Source organism: Osmerus eperlanus, chromosome 22 (genome assembly GCF_963692335.1).
Source record: "Osmerus eperlanus chromosome 22, fOsmEpe2.1, whole genome shotgun sequence".
Taxonomy (NCBI): domain Eukaryota; kingdom Metazoa; phylum Chordata; class Actinopteri; order Osmeriformes; family Osmeridae; genus Osmerus; species Osmerus eperlanus.
Window position 1 is genome coordinate 10,913,685 of NC_085039.1, and position 13,928 is coordinate 10,927,612.

Consider the following 13,928-nt stretch of genomic DNA (forward strand, 5'->3'; position numbering starts at 1 on the left):
CCACGGTAGGGGCCTCATCCTCAGGGGCCTCATCCTCAGGTGAAGGGTTGGTAGCCGGCCTCACCACCGGCCTCACCACCGGCCTCACCACCGGCCTCACCACCAGCTCTGCTATGATGTCCGGAAGTTCCCTCAAGTCCGGCTCCAGCTACAGCAGAGGGGAATCCAGTTCTGGGTTCACCGTCAGCGGAGGAAGTGGTTCCAGTAGTTCGGCCATGTTGTCTAGTGGTGGAGGGGGAGGGAGGGGGAGGAGGGGGAGGAGGGGGAGGAGGGGGAGGAGGGGGAGGGGGGGGAGACGGAGACGGAGGGGGTGGAGGGGGAGGGGGCGGAAGGGGCGGATTGGGCGCTGTGACTGTTTCCACGGTGACCAAGACCAACTACAGCTCAGGGGCGGGGTCAGGGGGCGCAAGGAAGTCGTCCTTGACATCAAGCTACTCCTCGGTTCCCTTGGAGAGGAAAACCATGACAACCTTGTCCTCCACCCGCTCAGGGACCTACCAAGGTCAGTCGGAGCATATGAAGGTCATTCAGACACTTCATCAAGCACTAAAATGTGTTTTAGCAACTTGAAATAGGTTATATTAATGCTTCTGTTGTGTATTTTTTAGGGAGCTCCAGTGCTAATTCTTCACCAGATTTTTTCTTGAGGAAAGAATATGGTAACAAGCTTTTTAAATTATTAGCTTTTATTATTCGGACCTATATGCCCATTAGTTACACGAATTGTGTTTTATTTTAGCAACTACCAATGCAGTGACAAGTGCCACCACCAGAGGACGCGCTCAAAGCAGAGGTGTGTTCTCGTCACACAAGGCAGTTTCTGAAATAATCTTTTTTATATGTTATAAAATGTGCAAACAAGAAAACAATCATATATTTTCTCTTTCTCCAGAGAGTGAAATCAGAACCAGACTGCAGAGTGCCTCTCCCTCATCAAGATGTGAGCAGCTACACGTCATTCCTCCAACACATCATCACGCCCACATGTTGTGATGAGTTCATATGTATATCTCACTGATAAACATTGATAGAAGCCTTGAACAGGGAGGGCAAGCTGCAGGCAGGTTGACAGGCAGGTTGACAGGCTGCTTGCTGTCTGTTTCTCAGGGACAGAGCTGGATGATGTGAAGCGTCTGTTGAAGGGCAGCCGTTCAGGCAGCATTAGCCCCCCTCGCTCCCCCACCAGCACCCTCCCCATCCCCAAGAAGGCCAGCGTGGATACAAGGACCCAGTCCCAGTCTGGTACACACTCAAACACACACACACATCACAAGCACAAACACACACACTCAAACACACACACACATCACAAGCACAAACACACACACTCAAACACACACACACATCACAAGCACAAACACACACACTCAAACACACACACACACAGAAACTCTCTCTCTCTCTCTCTCTCTCTCTCTCTCTGTCTCTCTCTCCCTCTTTCTCTCTCTCTCACACTCAAACACACACACACACCAGACTCACTCTCTGGTGTGTTTTCCTCAGGCCAGTATGACACCTCCATGATGTGGTCCAGTTCCTCGGCCGGTGGCTATAGTTACCATACCAATCCCAACAACCTGCTCCCTGCATCACCGACAGCCCTGTTAGGTAATACAGACCATAATCACAAAACACTGATGGAGTTCAGAGTCTGTGTCATTGACGTTTTGAAGATTTATCATTGGAGTTTCATAATCAACAAATAATCATGTCGTATAAAAAGCAAATTCCATTGAACAAGACAGTTAAAAACCATTCAAGAGAACTTTCATGGCAATGGATGGTTTAGGTGTCATGTTTTATGTTCACGATGAAGAAAATGAAAGGCCTGTTCTTCCTTCAGGACTCCAGAACAACCTGTCCTTCAGCCCTCCCTGTGTCACTGGTCTCTCATCCCCCAGCTCTGGTAAGCTCAACCTCCCTCCCTCCCTCCCTCCCGGCTTGCCTCCATTCTCCCCTCCCTCCCTCCCTCCCTCCCTCCCTCCCTCCCTCCCTCCCTCCCTCCCTCCCTCCCTCCCTCCCTCCCTACTCCCCTCCCTCCCTCCCTCCCTCCCTACCCCCCTCCCTCCCTCCCCCCCCTCCCTCCCTCCCTCCCTCCCTCCCATACAGCACAGTCTCCCAGCCCAGGATTTGTCTATGGGCACTGCTTTTCCATTCGACCTGCATTTAGAAATGCTTAAGTGTAAAGTGCACACACACATTTCAACATATCTTTTTTTTGTTGTGTGTCTTACTGTAGTGTACGGCCTTCAAAACAACCTGGCCACCACTAACAGCAGTATCCTCGCGCCCAACGGACTCAGCGCACACACAGGTACAGGAAGTAGGAACTCACACCCAAACTGTCGTGGAGTTGAGTTCACACAGAGTTACACCAAGTCAACCTGTGGGCAAATGTCCTGTAAGTATTTACAGTTCTGTATCTGTGTTTACTAGTCTATGGTGTGCAGAAGAACGTTACCAGTACTGGAGTGTCTGCAACTACTGGTGAGTCTAAAGGAAAACAAACAGACATACAGTTTAACAATAATAATACTAGTTATCAATCAATCAATCAGTCATAAAAATCTGTGAATCAGTGATCATCAAATAGGAGTACATTTTGAGATAAAGCACATACATATCTTAAGCTTTCCATATAGTCTCAGACCAAACTCAGGCCAATACTAATGCCAGGTATTTATATTAGAAATGTCTCTGAGGCAACAGTCCTCCATCTCTGTGTACTGTGTGGACCATGAAACACCCCCTGCATGTGTATCCACCGTGTACTGTGTACCAGGAGAGACTATTGCTCTGTTGGTATTTGCTTATTACATTTTTGATTGGACGACGGGTGTTCCGTTCCTCTATTACATTTTTGATTGGACGACGCGTGTTCCCTTCCTCTATTACATTTTTGATTGGACGACGCGTGTTCCCTTCCTCCAGTGGCGCCCGGCAGTCCGACAGGAAGTGACGACGTCTTCGCCAAGGACTTCAAGTTCATGCTGCTGGAAAAGGAGAACGCTCCGGTCAAGAAGGAGACGGAGAGGCTGGTCATGAGCAAAGACACGGGCAAGCAGTTCTCCAGCACAGCCCCTCCTACTGGTGAGACTAGGCACTGCACGCCGGATCGAAACAGGCACCGCAGAGACAGGTGTTGAGGGGTCACCACGTGTGTGCTTTCGTAAAGGGCGTTTGGCATGGACAGTTTGACGTTTCTCGTATTGATTGAGACGCTTTCTTAATCCAATCCAAACTGCACTCCCAACGTTTCTGATCCATTTGCGTCCGTCAGCCCTCTACTCTGAGGACTCTCTGAAGAAGCAGAAGAAGATGGTGTCCAGCGCTGTCGACACCACCACGGATGTCAGCGGTGAGGCGTAGGACGGATCTATGTTACACGTGTCACACCATGGTGAATGTGCCGTTAAGACGCTGTCTTCTGTTTCCCACAGGCGGGACATTGAGGGTGTCCACCAAGGACAAAGCTACTTTCGCAGGTGGGGTCTTACTTGACTTTGGCGATGAACATAACAGCTGTGCTGTATTTGTAGTTGTACTTGTTGTGACGTGGTAGTTGTGCTGATGCTGGTGCTGTCTCCCTCCCTCTCAGAGATCCGTAAGGATGAATCCGGGATGAGTCTGAGTTTCTGTTCCTGGTGCAGCTGGTGGAAGTGGCTGTTGGGTCTTCTCCTGGGCCTGCTCCTCCTCCTGGGGCTGCTGTTTGGGCTCATCGCCATGGGTAAGGAGACCGGAGAACACCCCTGGGCGTTGCGGAGGCCGCCCAACGCGTCTAATACTTCCCTCCCTCCATCGCTCTCTCTCCTTTCCGTCTCGTCCTCACGTTCTCCATCTCTCGCCCCCTCTCACCCACCCCTCTCCTCCTCCCAGCTGATGAGGTCAAGCGGCTCAAGGCTCGCGTGGACGCCCTTGAGGGCTCCGGCGCGGCCAGTACCAGCCGCCTCTCTTCCTCCTCTGCCATCAACATCATCGACCCGCTGGAGTCCTCCTTCATGGACAAGACCTCAGCCGGAGCCACCCTGACCCGGGCGGATAACAGCATCAATCTGGGAGCGGCAGCACCACGCGCTGGGGCTGAGGGAGCCAGGGAGGGTTATGACAGGGCTGACCTGCAGAGGGCAGTGCAACAGATGGTCAGGGCTGAGCTCCGCTCGGACAGCGTGCGAGGTAAAAGAAGAAGAATTGACTTTTGTTTGTTATGAGCCATCTGACTCACTATTGTTAGTGAGTCAGATGGTTGAGCCTTGAGGGAATCGGGTTAGTAATCCGTAGGTTGCCAGTTCGATTCCCGGTCATGCCAACTGACGTTGTGTCCTTGGGCAAGGCACTTCACGCTACTTGCCTCGGGGGAATGTCCCTGTACTTACTGTAAGTCGCTCTGGATAAGAGCGTCTGCTAAATGACTAAATGTAAATGTTATGAAGACAGCAACGTCAAATGTTTGGGTAGCGGTTTTGAAAGGGGGTTGAGGTTTTGAAAGTTGTGCTCCCAATTGGTCGTTTTGTAAATGTAAAACTGTTTTATCTGTGTTTACATCTGTGTTCTGAATTTGTTACAGAAACACTGGCATTCTCTATACAGGGCGAGCCAGGACCTAAAGGTACAGAATCTATCCAACATCCACCAGTATTATTAACAGACACAGTTACACATCTGTGAGATTTATTTTATATTTCTCGTTTACTTACATGACTATTGTCTCACTACAGGCGACCAAGGGCCTCCAGGGGTCAAGGGTCAGTAATACACTGTTTCCTCCTTCCTAGCCAATCGAATAGTTTCTCTTAGATGTACTATTTATTTATAGACTCTCAGTCTGAAGCCACAATCACAGTAAGAGAATCACACACTAAAATATAACACCTTTGTGCTTTCTCAGGTGATAATGGTTTCCCTGGCCTACCAGGTAAGATTTGAATGTGAATTCTGCTGGACACTTCCATTCTGTAGAAACAAATTTAGACGTTAGTTTATTAGTTAGTTAGTTGGTTAGTTAGTTAGATAGTTAGTTAGTTAGTTAGCTAGTAATGTAGTGAGGTGATGTCACAGTCCCACACAACACATGAATCCATGTGAGTATGTTATCATAGTTCTGATTGGCTCTGCTCCTTCCTCCCAGGCTCTCCAGGTCAGATAGGTCACACAGGATTGGAGGGGCCAAGAGGACCAAAAGGAAGTTCAGGTAAGGATCAAAGAGATAGACACCATTTTGTTTTCAGCCAATACAACTAATCTAGTCCAGACCAAACATGCCAGTCTTCTCTCGATGTGCCCAGGCGAGCCTGGTACGGAGGGCCCGGCCGGCCAGAGGGGCCGGGAAGGGCCCATGGGTCCTCGTGGAGAGACAGGACCCTCAGGATCAGGAGAGAAAGGAGACAAAGGTGAGTTGATGTGGAAGCTTTCATGCACGGTTATCATCTGCCACACTAATGTGGATTGGACATGGATTGTCTGATTATCATGATGCTGTAGAGCAGTTCTTCTCAACCCTGGTCCTCAGGTACCCCCTGTCCTGCACGTTTTAAATGTTTCCCTGCTCCAACACACCTGATTCAAATGAATGGGTCGTTATCTAGTTATGCAGAAGCCTGTTAACGACCATTCATTTGAATCAGGTGTGTTGGAACAGGGAAACATCTAAAACATGCAGGACAGGGGGTCCCTGAGGACCAGGGTTGGGAACCACTGCTGTAGAGCTCCAATTACAGTTTTTTTGTTATTGGCCTGAATCTTCTCCAGGCTCCCCTGGTGAACCAGGAAGTCCTGGACCTTCTGGCAACGCTGGACCTGTGGGACCGAAAGGTGAGTTCAAAGGTCATTGGAAAAGGAAACAAGAAGTGATGACTCATTGCTCTTCCTGTGTTTAGTACAGGCATGAACCTATTGATTCCAGATCACCTGGTCATGTTTTGCTGTGTGTTTCAGGTTCCATGGGGGCCCAGGGGGCCACAGGAATCCCAGGTAAACACCACTGTTCTTCTTCTGTCCTTCACCCTTCGGGCTTCATTGTGGTAGCCCCTTTTAAACATCCCATAATACTGCCACGAAGAAGGCCAGTCGTCGTTCTGACGTTGCTTGGTTTGACTGAAGCGAGACCTGAGCGTCCTCCTCTGCCTTGTCTCCCCAGGCACTCCCGGTCCTCAGGGCTTCAGAGGAGAGACGGGGGCTCCTGGACCCAAAGGTACTGTGAGATCAACTCAAGATAAGATCAAGATCATCGTCCCGAGTGTGGGAAGATAGTATTTTGACGTCAGACGCCGCTGAGTTGATAGGCTTGAGAGGAACAGTTAGAATACAAGACCACACAAACTCCAAAGTTCAGGATACGCCTTTGGTTTGAAGTTAAGGTTCTGTTGCTTTGGTCTGTTCTCACCCATTTGCGGTTGTTCTCTCTCATCTGTCGTTTCGATTTGCTGTGCTGTTCTTCCCCCAGGTGAGAGAGGACCAGTTGGACCTGCTGGGAACAAAGGAGAACAGGGAGAGACGGGACCGCGCGGAGCTGCAGGTGATGACTCCTCCCCTCTCTGACCCTCTCTGTCTCTCTCGCCTTCCTCGCTCCCTCTCTTCCCACCGCCCTGTCTCTCTCTCTCTTTCTCCTCCCTCTCACCTTCTGACCCCAACTTCCTCACTCACCCTCCCTTTTTGTCTCTCTCTTTCTTCCTCTCACCATACACCCCCCCCCCTCTCTCTCTCTCTCTCTCTCTCTCTCTCTCTCTCTCTCTCTCTCTCTCTCTCTCTCTCTCTCTCTCTCTCTCTCTCTCTCTCTCTCTCTCTCTCTCTCTCTCCCCCTCTCCATCCCTCCCTCCCTCCACACCGGCCATGAACAGGCTGACTGGGGTGCATGTCATGTGTTTTGGGGTGTATCTCTAACGTGTGTCTCCTCCTAGGTGACCCGGGCCAGAGAGGAAACGCAGGCCCTGCTGGAGAGAAGGGTCCTAAGGGGTCGGCAGGTGAGCGGGCAGATCTGTGCTGAGTGTCTCCAGGTAAACTGAACCCCAGTCAGTGTGACGTTCTGACGCCTGTGCCTCTGTTCGACAGGTTCTCCAGGTGCTGATGGGGAGAAGGGCTCTCGAGGTAAACAGAACCAGAACTACTAGAATTAGTAATCAATAAAGTTGATTCAATACATTGTATTTATTTAGCAGATTAGCAGTTTTATCCAGTGTAACATATATACATGTGCATGGAGAGTATGAAGTATAAAAGTACATAAAGTAAAGTGATTAACTGATTGATTGATTGGCTGGTTGGTTGATTGATTGATTAATTGGTCTCCCCTACAGGTGAGCATGGGCTGATTGGGTTGCCAGGTGCCCGAGGCCCCGCGGGACCTCCTGGAGATCCCGGTCTCCCAGGTAATCATCTCATCATCTCACCTCAAAGATGACCTTCATAAAGTTACACTGGAGTCATTTACAGTAGGATTCACATCTACATTACTTGCAGTAACATTATGTTTACATTCATTACAGGACTACCTGGTCTTCAAGGACCACCAGGTATGACTTTCTGGAGGATGTTTGTTATGTTATGATTGACGTCTTTTAATATCACATACTGTTTCACTGTTTTGTAACGCCTGTCTCAGGTGTACCAGGGAATCCAGGTGTGTCTGGAGCTAAAGGTAATAGAGCTTCACTAGATCAATATTTATTTCAAATCCTTGACAGCATGGAGAGTAATGGTATGATTTCCCCCTGAAACTGTTTCAGGTGAAGCCGGTGAACCTGGTAGAGTCATTAATGCAGGTGAGAGACACGGTCAACAGAAACGGCCGAGCAACACTGTGTGTGCGTGCTTGGTTAGCGAAATGCTTAGCTGCCATAATCATGTAATTGGACAGGATTTGAACTTGAGACCTTTTGATCTGTAATCCACTCTACCACTAAGCTATTCCTATAAGAGGTAAACATAGGGATGTCCATATTGGACTGTGGTACATCCTCATCGGGGTTTGATTGGCTAACCCCTCTACGTTATCCGGTATGGTGTTTAGATGGTGCCAGTTCGGTTGGCGTCCCTGGACCCCCCGGTAGCCCTGGCCAAGCTGGCCCCCCCGGACTGTCTGGTCCAATCGGACCAGCTGGACTTCCTGGTCAATCTGGTCAGAGTCCTCACTCTGCACAAACCCTCACATTCATACAGTTAACATACTTAACATGGACTTAAACAGACTTAAATGGACCAAAACACAGTAGACTTAAATCATGGAACACGTGACAGTATATGTAACGTAGTTATAGATAGACCTGTAATATTACATTTGTGATAACTTTGTTTTTCTATACTGGAGTTCATTAAATAAACACTAAGTTGTTTATGATGTGTTTGTTATTGTGCTGTAGGTCCTAAGGGTGACAAGGGGGAGGATGGAGCGAAGGGAGAGAAGGGAGCTGAAGGAAAACAGGGCGAGCCTGGTGTCTCTGTCAAGATTGTGGAGACCGACACTGTCAGTCAAGCTGAGAGTGAGTCCCTCTCTCTGCCGGAGGGGAAAACTCCCCTGGTTCATACAAGTCCTTCATTCCAATCTCTGCCTACATTAACATCTGCAAGCAACATTCTCTTCTCTTGAATCCGTTTTTTCCGTCATACATTTGTACTCGCGGTTTCGAGTTTGCCATTAGGCATTCTCGTACATGTCTCTTCATCGTCGCTTGTTTTTCACGGCCCAAACAGAAGTTCCAGTTGTGGCCGGCCCCCCAGGGCCCCCTGGCCCCCCAGGGCCCCCTGGAGAGCCAGGTGTTGAGGGCCCGTCAGGTAAGACATCAATGCACACGCATGGTCCACTCACACACACATATCCCAACCAAAACCACCAAGAGATAAAGAGATCCGATTACAGGGCCTGAATACTGACTGATTTTTCAGGCAGATGTTCTCTCATCTGTTCATACTGTTATTCTTCCTGAATGACAATTGTCCTTGTTTCCCTCCAGGTGATACTAAAGAAGGACCCCCAGGGCCCCCAGGACCAAAGGGTCCACCTGGGAAACCAGGTGAGCCACTAGTGTACACTTAAAGTCTCACTTTCTGTTGGAGTGTACAGGAAGTGTGTGAGCTAAGCCCATCCCCCATGCGTTTTTTCTATCAGGTGTTGGCACACCTGGACCCCCTGGAGAGAAGGGAGAGCCAGGCAGCTTTGTACCCACCTCAGGTAGGTGACACACACACACACACAACAACAAGGATCTCCCAGATGTTGAACTGATCTGAAAAAATAACTTGTTTGTCATTTGGGTCCATTGTGTCATGTTTGTGTAATGCTTTTGTGGGTGTTCCATCAGAAACCTTCTTCTCTGGGCCACCTGGACCAGCTGGTAAACCTGGTCCTCAAGGAGCTCCTGGTAGGTCAGATGCACAGTCAGGACCACTTGGATCTGCTTGCAAAGCAATGCTTTTTTAACACTAGTATCTCTCCTAAACTCATGAACTTGTCTCTAGGTGAACCCGGACCACTTGGATACCAAGGTATGCAGGAAGGGTGACACAGCCCGGATCTTTACTGTGCTGTTCGAAGATGTATGGACCTTTGAGCAAAACTGAGAACTATCTTTCATTAAGTGGTGTTTAGTGATAGCGTGGATCTTGACTGACTGTTTCAGGTGAACCAGGCCAGCCAGGTCTCCCAGGAGCCCCCGGTGACGCAGGCGTCGGTGAGTCAGTGTCTTCTGACATAAAAGCTGCCATAGATGCAGATCATCTGCATGTGTTCTGCTCGAAACCGGAATTTGATTTCAGAACCCGGAAGTCGATGGTTCCAGTTCAGTGTGCTTTCAGTGTTGTCGTTAATGCCCCCCCTCCTCAGGTTATCCAGGCCAGCCTGGCCTCCAAGGACCTCCTGGAGCTCAGGGCCCGGAGGGGGAAAGTGGACCCCAGGGTCCCCCAGGGGATGAGGGGTCGGAGGGGCCACAGGGTATTAGAGGTAGACAACCCTCTCTGTTTTACACACCTGATGGGTTGTTAGAGAGCTTTTCTTTTCTGATCATATGTCGCTTTTGTATGTTTAGTATTATAGTGAGTGCTGTTGTAGGGATTTCGTTTGTGTGTATTTTCAGGTGAAGCAGGAGTTCCAGGCGCACCAGGAATCCCTGGCTACTCTGTTGGTAAGATCCATCCATCTCTACAGTTATCCACTCATCCATCCATGCAGTTCGGCAACCCTGACCTTTTCATAACTTTCTATCATCCAGGTTCCTCCAGAAGTGTTCCCGGATCTCCAGGTCTCCCTGGCCCCCCGGGGGCCCCTGGCAGAGACGGGTCTGGACCCCCTGGCCCCCCCGGGGCCCCTGGCAGAGACGGGTCTGGGCCCCCTGACATGGGCCAGTACATTGCAGACTACCTCCAGAGTGAGTAGCGCAATACTATAACCTCTGAAACACAATGCTATAGTGACATGGTAGTGGGTTAAGAGTGCTGTTTCGTAGTAAGTGTAACGTTGTGTCGTGTTTTCCTGAGCTGCAGGTGACAATGTCAGGCAGTTCATGAGCGGTCCCCAAGGTCCTCCTGGCCCTCCAGGGCCACCGGGTCACCAGTCAGTAGATGACGTGGCCAATCGTGTCATCTCGTACATCCAGAGTACGTCTCCCCTTCTGTCTAAGCAGAACCAAAATATTCTGCAGCATTTTGAGGATCTCAAGACCATCTATAGAAATACTTTCTAATAATTGTTTTACTCAACCCTGTTCCTTATCCAGGTTCTGGGATAGGCAGTGGCACCCCTGGATCCCCTGGCCCCCCTGGGGCCCCCGGAGCCCCTGGCACCAGCTCTATGCACGACATCATCAGCTTGATGCAGAGTATGTTAGCTCTTCGACACAAAGTAGTGAGGACGCAAGTGTCCATTGACACCTAAGTGGGTTTCCTTCTCATAACCTGGCAACCCGTTCTCAAAAGACTCTTCCCACTGTCCGTATTCTCAACGGATGTCATTAGGATTAGGGTTAAATTACATATGGTAAACAGGCTAACTGCCACAGACTTTTTCCACTGGAAAGACTACAGACACGGGATGAGATGCGATCAGGAACTGTGCTTGTCTTCCTGTAGGAGAGGAAGTACGGAGGTTCATCATCGGTCCTCCAGGTCCACCTGGCGCCCCGGGTCACCCTGGTAACCCCAGCGCAGGCAACTATGGCTACAACCCTCATGAGGTGGCCGGCAGAGTGCTCACTCTGCTGAACGGTCAGCAACAACCTACCTCCTTCCTGTCAACTGGTCTGATGAAGTGCCTTGTGGTTCGCTGTTTGTTGGAGTGTCTCGTGTTTTGTAGATTGGTTTGTGATCAGACAGTAAATACTATATAGTACTTATATGTGTAGTTGGATAACTATAGACATGTGGATCCGTTCGTGGTTCATTTCCTTGGGGAGATTGCGGATTGTGATTGGTGATGGTCTCCACATGTGTGTCACCAGAGCAGGGGATGGGGCTGCCTGGACCACCAGGGCCCCCGGGCCCTCCAGGACTGCCCGGAAACTTCTACGGCGACCTGGCCGCTTTGCACCAAAGTGAGGACGACATGACTGCTTAGTTTTTATCTCCTTTAGCTGTTTACTCTGGGTTATTCAGACACATAATATAACTGCCCATCCATCTAACATCTAAACACAGGTTGACAGGGCATTGTGCTGTGTTTGTCTGCTGTAGATTCTGGTTTAGCCGGTGTTCAGGGGCAGCCGGGGGCCCCCGGGATCCCGGGTCCCCAAGGCCCCCCTGGGCCTCCTGGACAAGGCATCTCCAGTGGCTTTGGCTACAGGTTGGAAGACATACGAGACTACCTACAAAGTGAGTTTAGGCTTAAATGTGTTTTTTATGTACAGAACTGCAGTGTTGTTCAAGTGTGTATGCAAGTCAGGACTAAATACAGGAGTAGATGCCATACTGTTAGCTACTGCGTTGATTTACGATACGATAAATCAACTCAAGTCTATTCTCCTGCCCGTTGCAGATGTTGGTTTCCGGGGTCCCCCCGGGCCCCCGGGGCCCCCGGGTCCAGAGGGCTCCAGAGCTCTGGTGTCGTACGCAGAGAACACACATCGAGACGCACTCCATCCACAGCTGCAGCAGTATGTCAAAAGTAAGTTCATCAGTCTACCACCTAGTGGACTGACAGTAGTGAGCACATACAAAAGAAGATAAACATGGACTAATGTGTTATTATGTATAGGATAGAAAATGGCCATCATAGAAACATGATAAAGATGTAGAGGCCGATGGCTTTGATATTGATACCATCTTTGATGTTAAAAATACCATCCATCTCTGCACGAGGAGCTTGATCGAGCCTGACAGCCCAGATAAGTGTCTCCAGCCCCAAGCTTGGGTGTTTAGTCTCCCTGGTGTGTCTCCAGGCAATGGTGGTCTGAGGGGGGGGATGTTTGGCCTCCCAGGCCCCCCAGGTCCTCCTGGACCTCCGGGACACAAAGGTGAGCAGGGTGACCCAGGCCACAGGCCCCTCCTCGACCACAGGACCAGCGAGGGACGGAGGTTGGCCGACACGGATGACTTGTCCGACATGGCGGTCAAACTGACCGATTACATCAAGAGTGAGTGCGCACCAAAAACAATGACTGTGGATGTCACAAGGGTTGTATTTCATATACCCATCATCCTCTTCCTACCCCTACAGCCCATGACTTGCTGAGAGACACGGTGCCGGAACGTTCTGAGCATGTTGTTCAGGGGCCCCCAGGACCCCCTGGGCCACCGGGACCCCCCGGGTTCAGCCATGGGCTCGGTTCCCATGGAAATGTCACTGAACTGGTTGAATACATCAAAGGTTGGTTCATAATCTGTTTACAGACTATAATATTATTACCTTTGATACTGGAGCAAATTCAATGTCTCAGAATAACGTATGGTACAATAACTTTTGGGGTTAAAAAAAAACCTATTGATTTCTGACAGGCAACAACACTACTACTTCACTCACTACATTGTGTAAGGGGCAAACTCTATTTTCTTCTTTACCCTTCCCAGCTAATGGAGCCATTATGGGACCCCCTGGGAAACCAGGCCAGAAGGGAGAGATTGGATTTCCCGGACACAAAGGTTATTGAATTCTGTATCTTGTCTCCATCATCACATCTCAATGTCTGGGCAGGCAAAACCCCAAGCAGGGAGGGTTCTACAGTACAAAATACTTCATCATAAGACTCCACCTAGTTCTGCAACAATAGACATTCTAACTCCACCCTCTGGACACAGGTGAACCAGGACAGCAAGGCATCATGGGAAGGTCTGGCCTCGCAGGGCCTGAGGGGCAGAGACAGGAGAAGGGTAAGAGAGGTAGGGAGAGACACCCACTACAAACGTGCACACTGGCTACACTTAACCTTAGTATGAAAAAGTCATGAACATCTTGAAGTCAGTTCTCTCCGTTGTCCCGCACTAGGTGAAGACACACAGGTGACCCACAGAAGGCGGAGGAACGCAGGTGTCTGAAAAGGAGAAGGGAAATCGACAGGATACACCTCGGGAAGCGACCTTTGAGCGATCGAAACCGTTTGAGAAATGTAAAGATTATGAGCAAACCAATGAATGCAGTGCGTGTGTCAGTGTGAATATGGCTGCAGGACTGTGTGAACTCTAGTTTTCGACTGTTGAATAGGGTTGTTCTCAGCTGATGTATACAGTATTGTTGAAGTCAGGGATTTTGTATAGTGTGAATGTGTTTCTTTATGGGTGAAACTGTGTTTAGGTCCTGGGGGTTTTTGACTTCCCTTCTATGCATGCTGATGGGGAAACAGAATTGGTAAAACGTTCAACTTGAAAGGGATTTTTTCTACTTCTATTTCTATTTTTTTTTTTACACAATATAAGCAATGCTGATAATGTCATCTGAATGTATTTTAGTGGTACCACTATGTAAAATAAAGCAATATTCTTTCTAGTTTGTTGATGTTGGGATCAGAACAGACATT

General features: G+C 49.4%; 1 protein-coding gene across 1 annotated transcript; it reads left to right on the forward strand.

Annotated features, from left to right (window-relative positions):
- The first annotated feature begins 116 nt into the window (after positions 1-116).
- LOC134009186 (collagen alpha-1(XVII) chain-like) lies at positions 117-13,897 on the forward strand. The gene is made up of 52 exons (XM_062448912.1): positions 117-217; positions 333-502; positions 609-659; positions 740-793; positions 893-940; positions 1,108-1,242; positions 1,504-1,608; positions 1,844-1,906; positions 2,240-2,314; positions 2,437-2,487; positions 2,932-3,090; positions 3,281-3,358; positions 3,441-3,485; positions 3,599-3,727; positions 3,877-4,173; positions 4,565-4,606; positions 4,716-4,742; positions 4,886-4,912; positions 5,126-5,188; positions 5,283-5,387; positions 5,746-5,808; positions 5,932-5,967; positions 6,134-6,187; positions 6,440-6,511; positions 6,894-6,956; positions 7,045-7,080; positions 7,290-7,361; positions 7,479-7,505; positions 7,595-7,630; positions 7,719-7,754; positions 8,003-8,110; positions 8,352-8,471; positions 8,683-8,763; positions 8,943-9,002; positions 9,098-9,160; positions 9,291-9,350; positions 9,448-9,474; positions 9,609-9,659; positions 9,812-9,928; positions 10,062-10,109; positions 10,197-10,352; positions 10,468-10,581; positions 10,701-10,802; positions 11,053-11,187; positions 11,421-11,513; positions 11,653-11,790; positions 11,954-12,082; positions 12,357-12,551; positions 12,635-12,784; positions 12,985-13,056; positions 13,213-13,293; positions 13,400-13,897. Exons 1-52 carry the CDS (start codon positions 117-119, stop codon positions 13,447-13,449), a joined length of 4,470 nt encoding a protein of 1,489 aa, XP_062304896.1. The 3' UTR covers positions 13,450-13,897.
- The last annotated feature ends 31 nt before the right edge of the window (positions 13,898-13,928 follow it).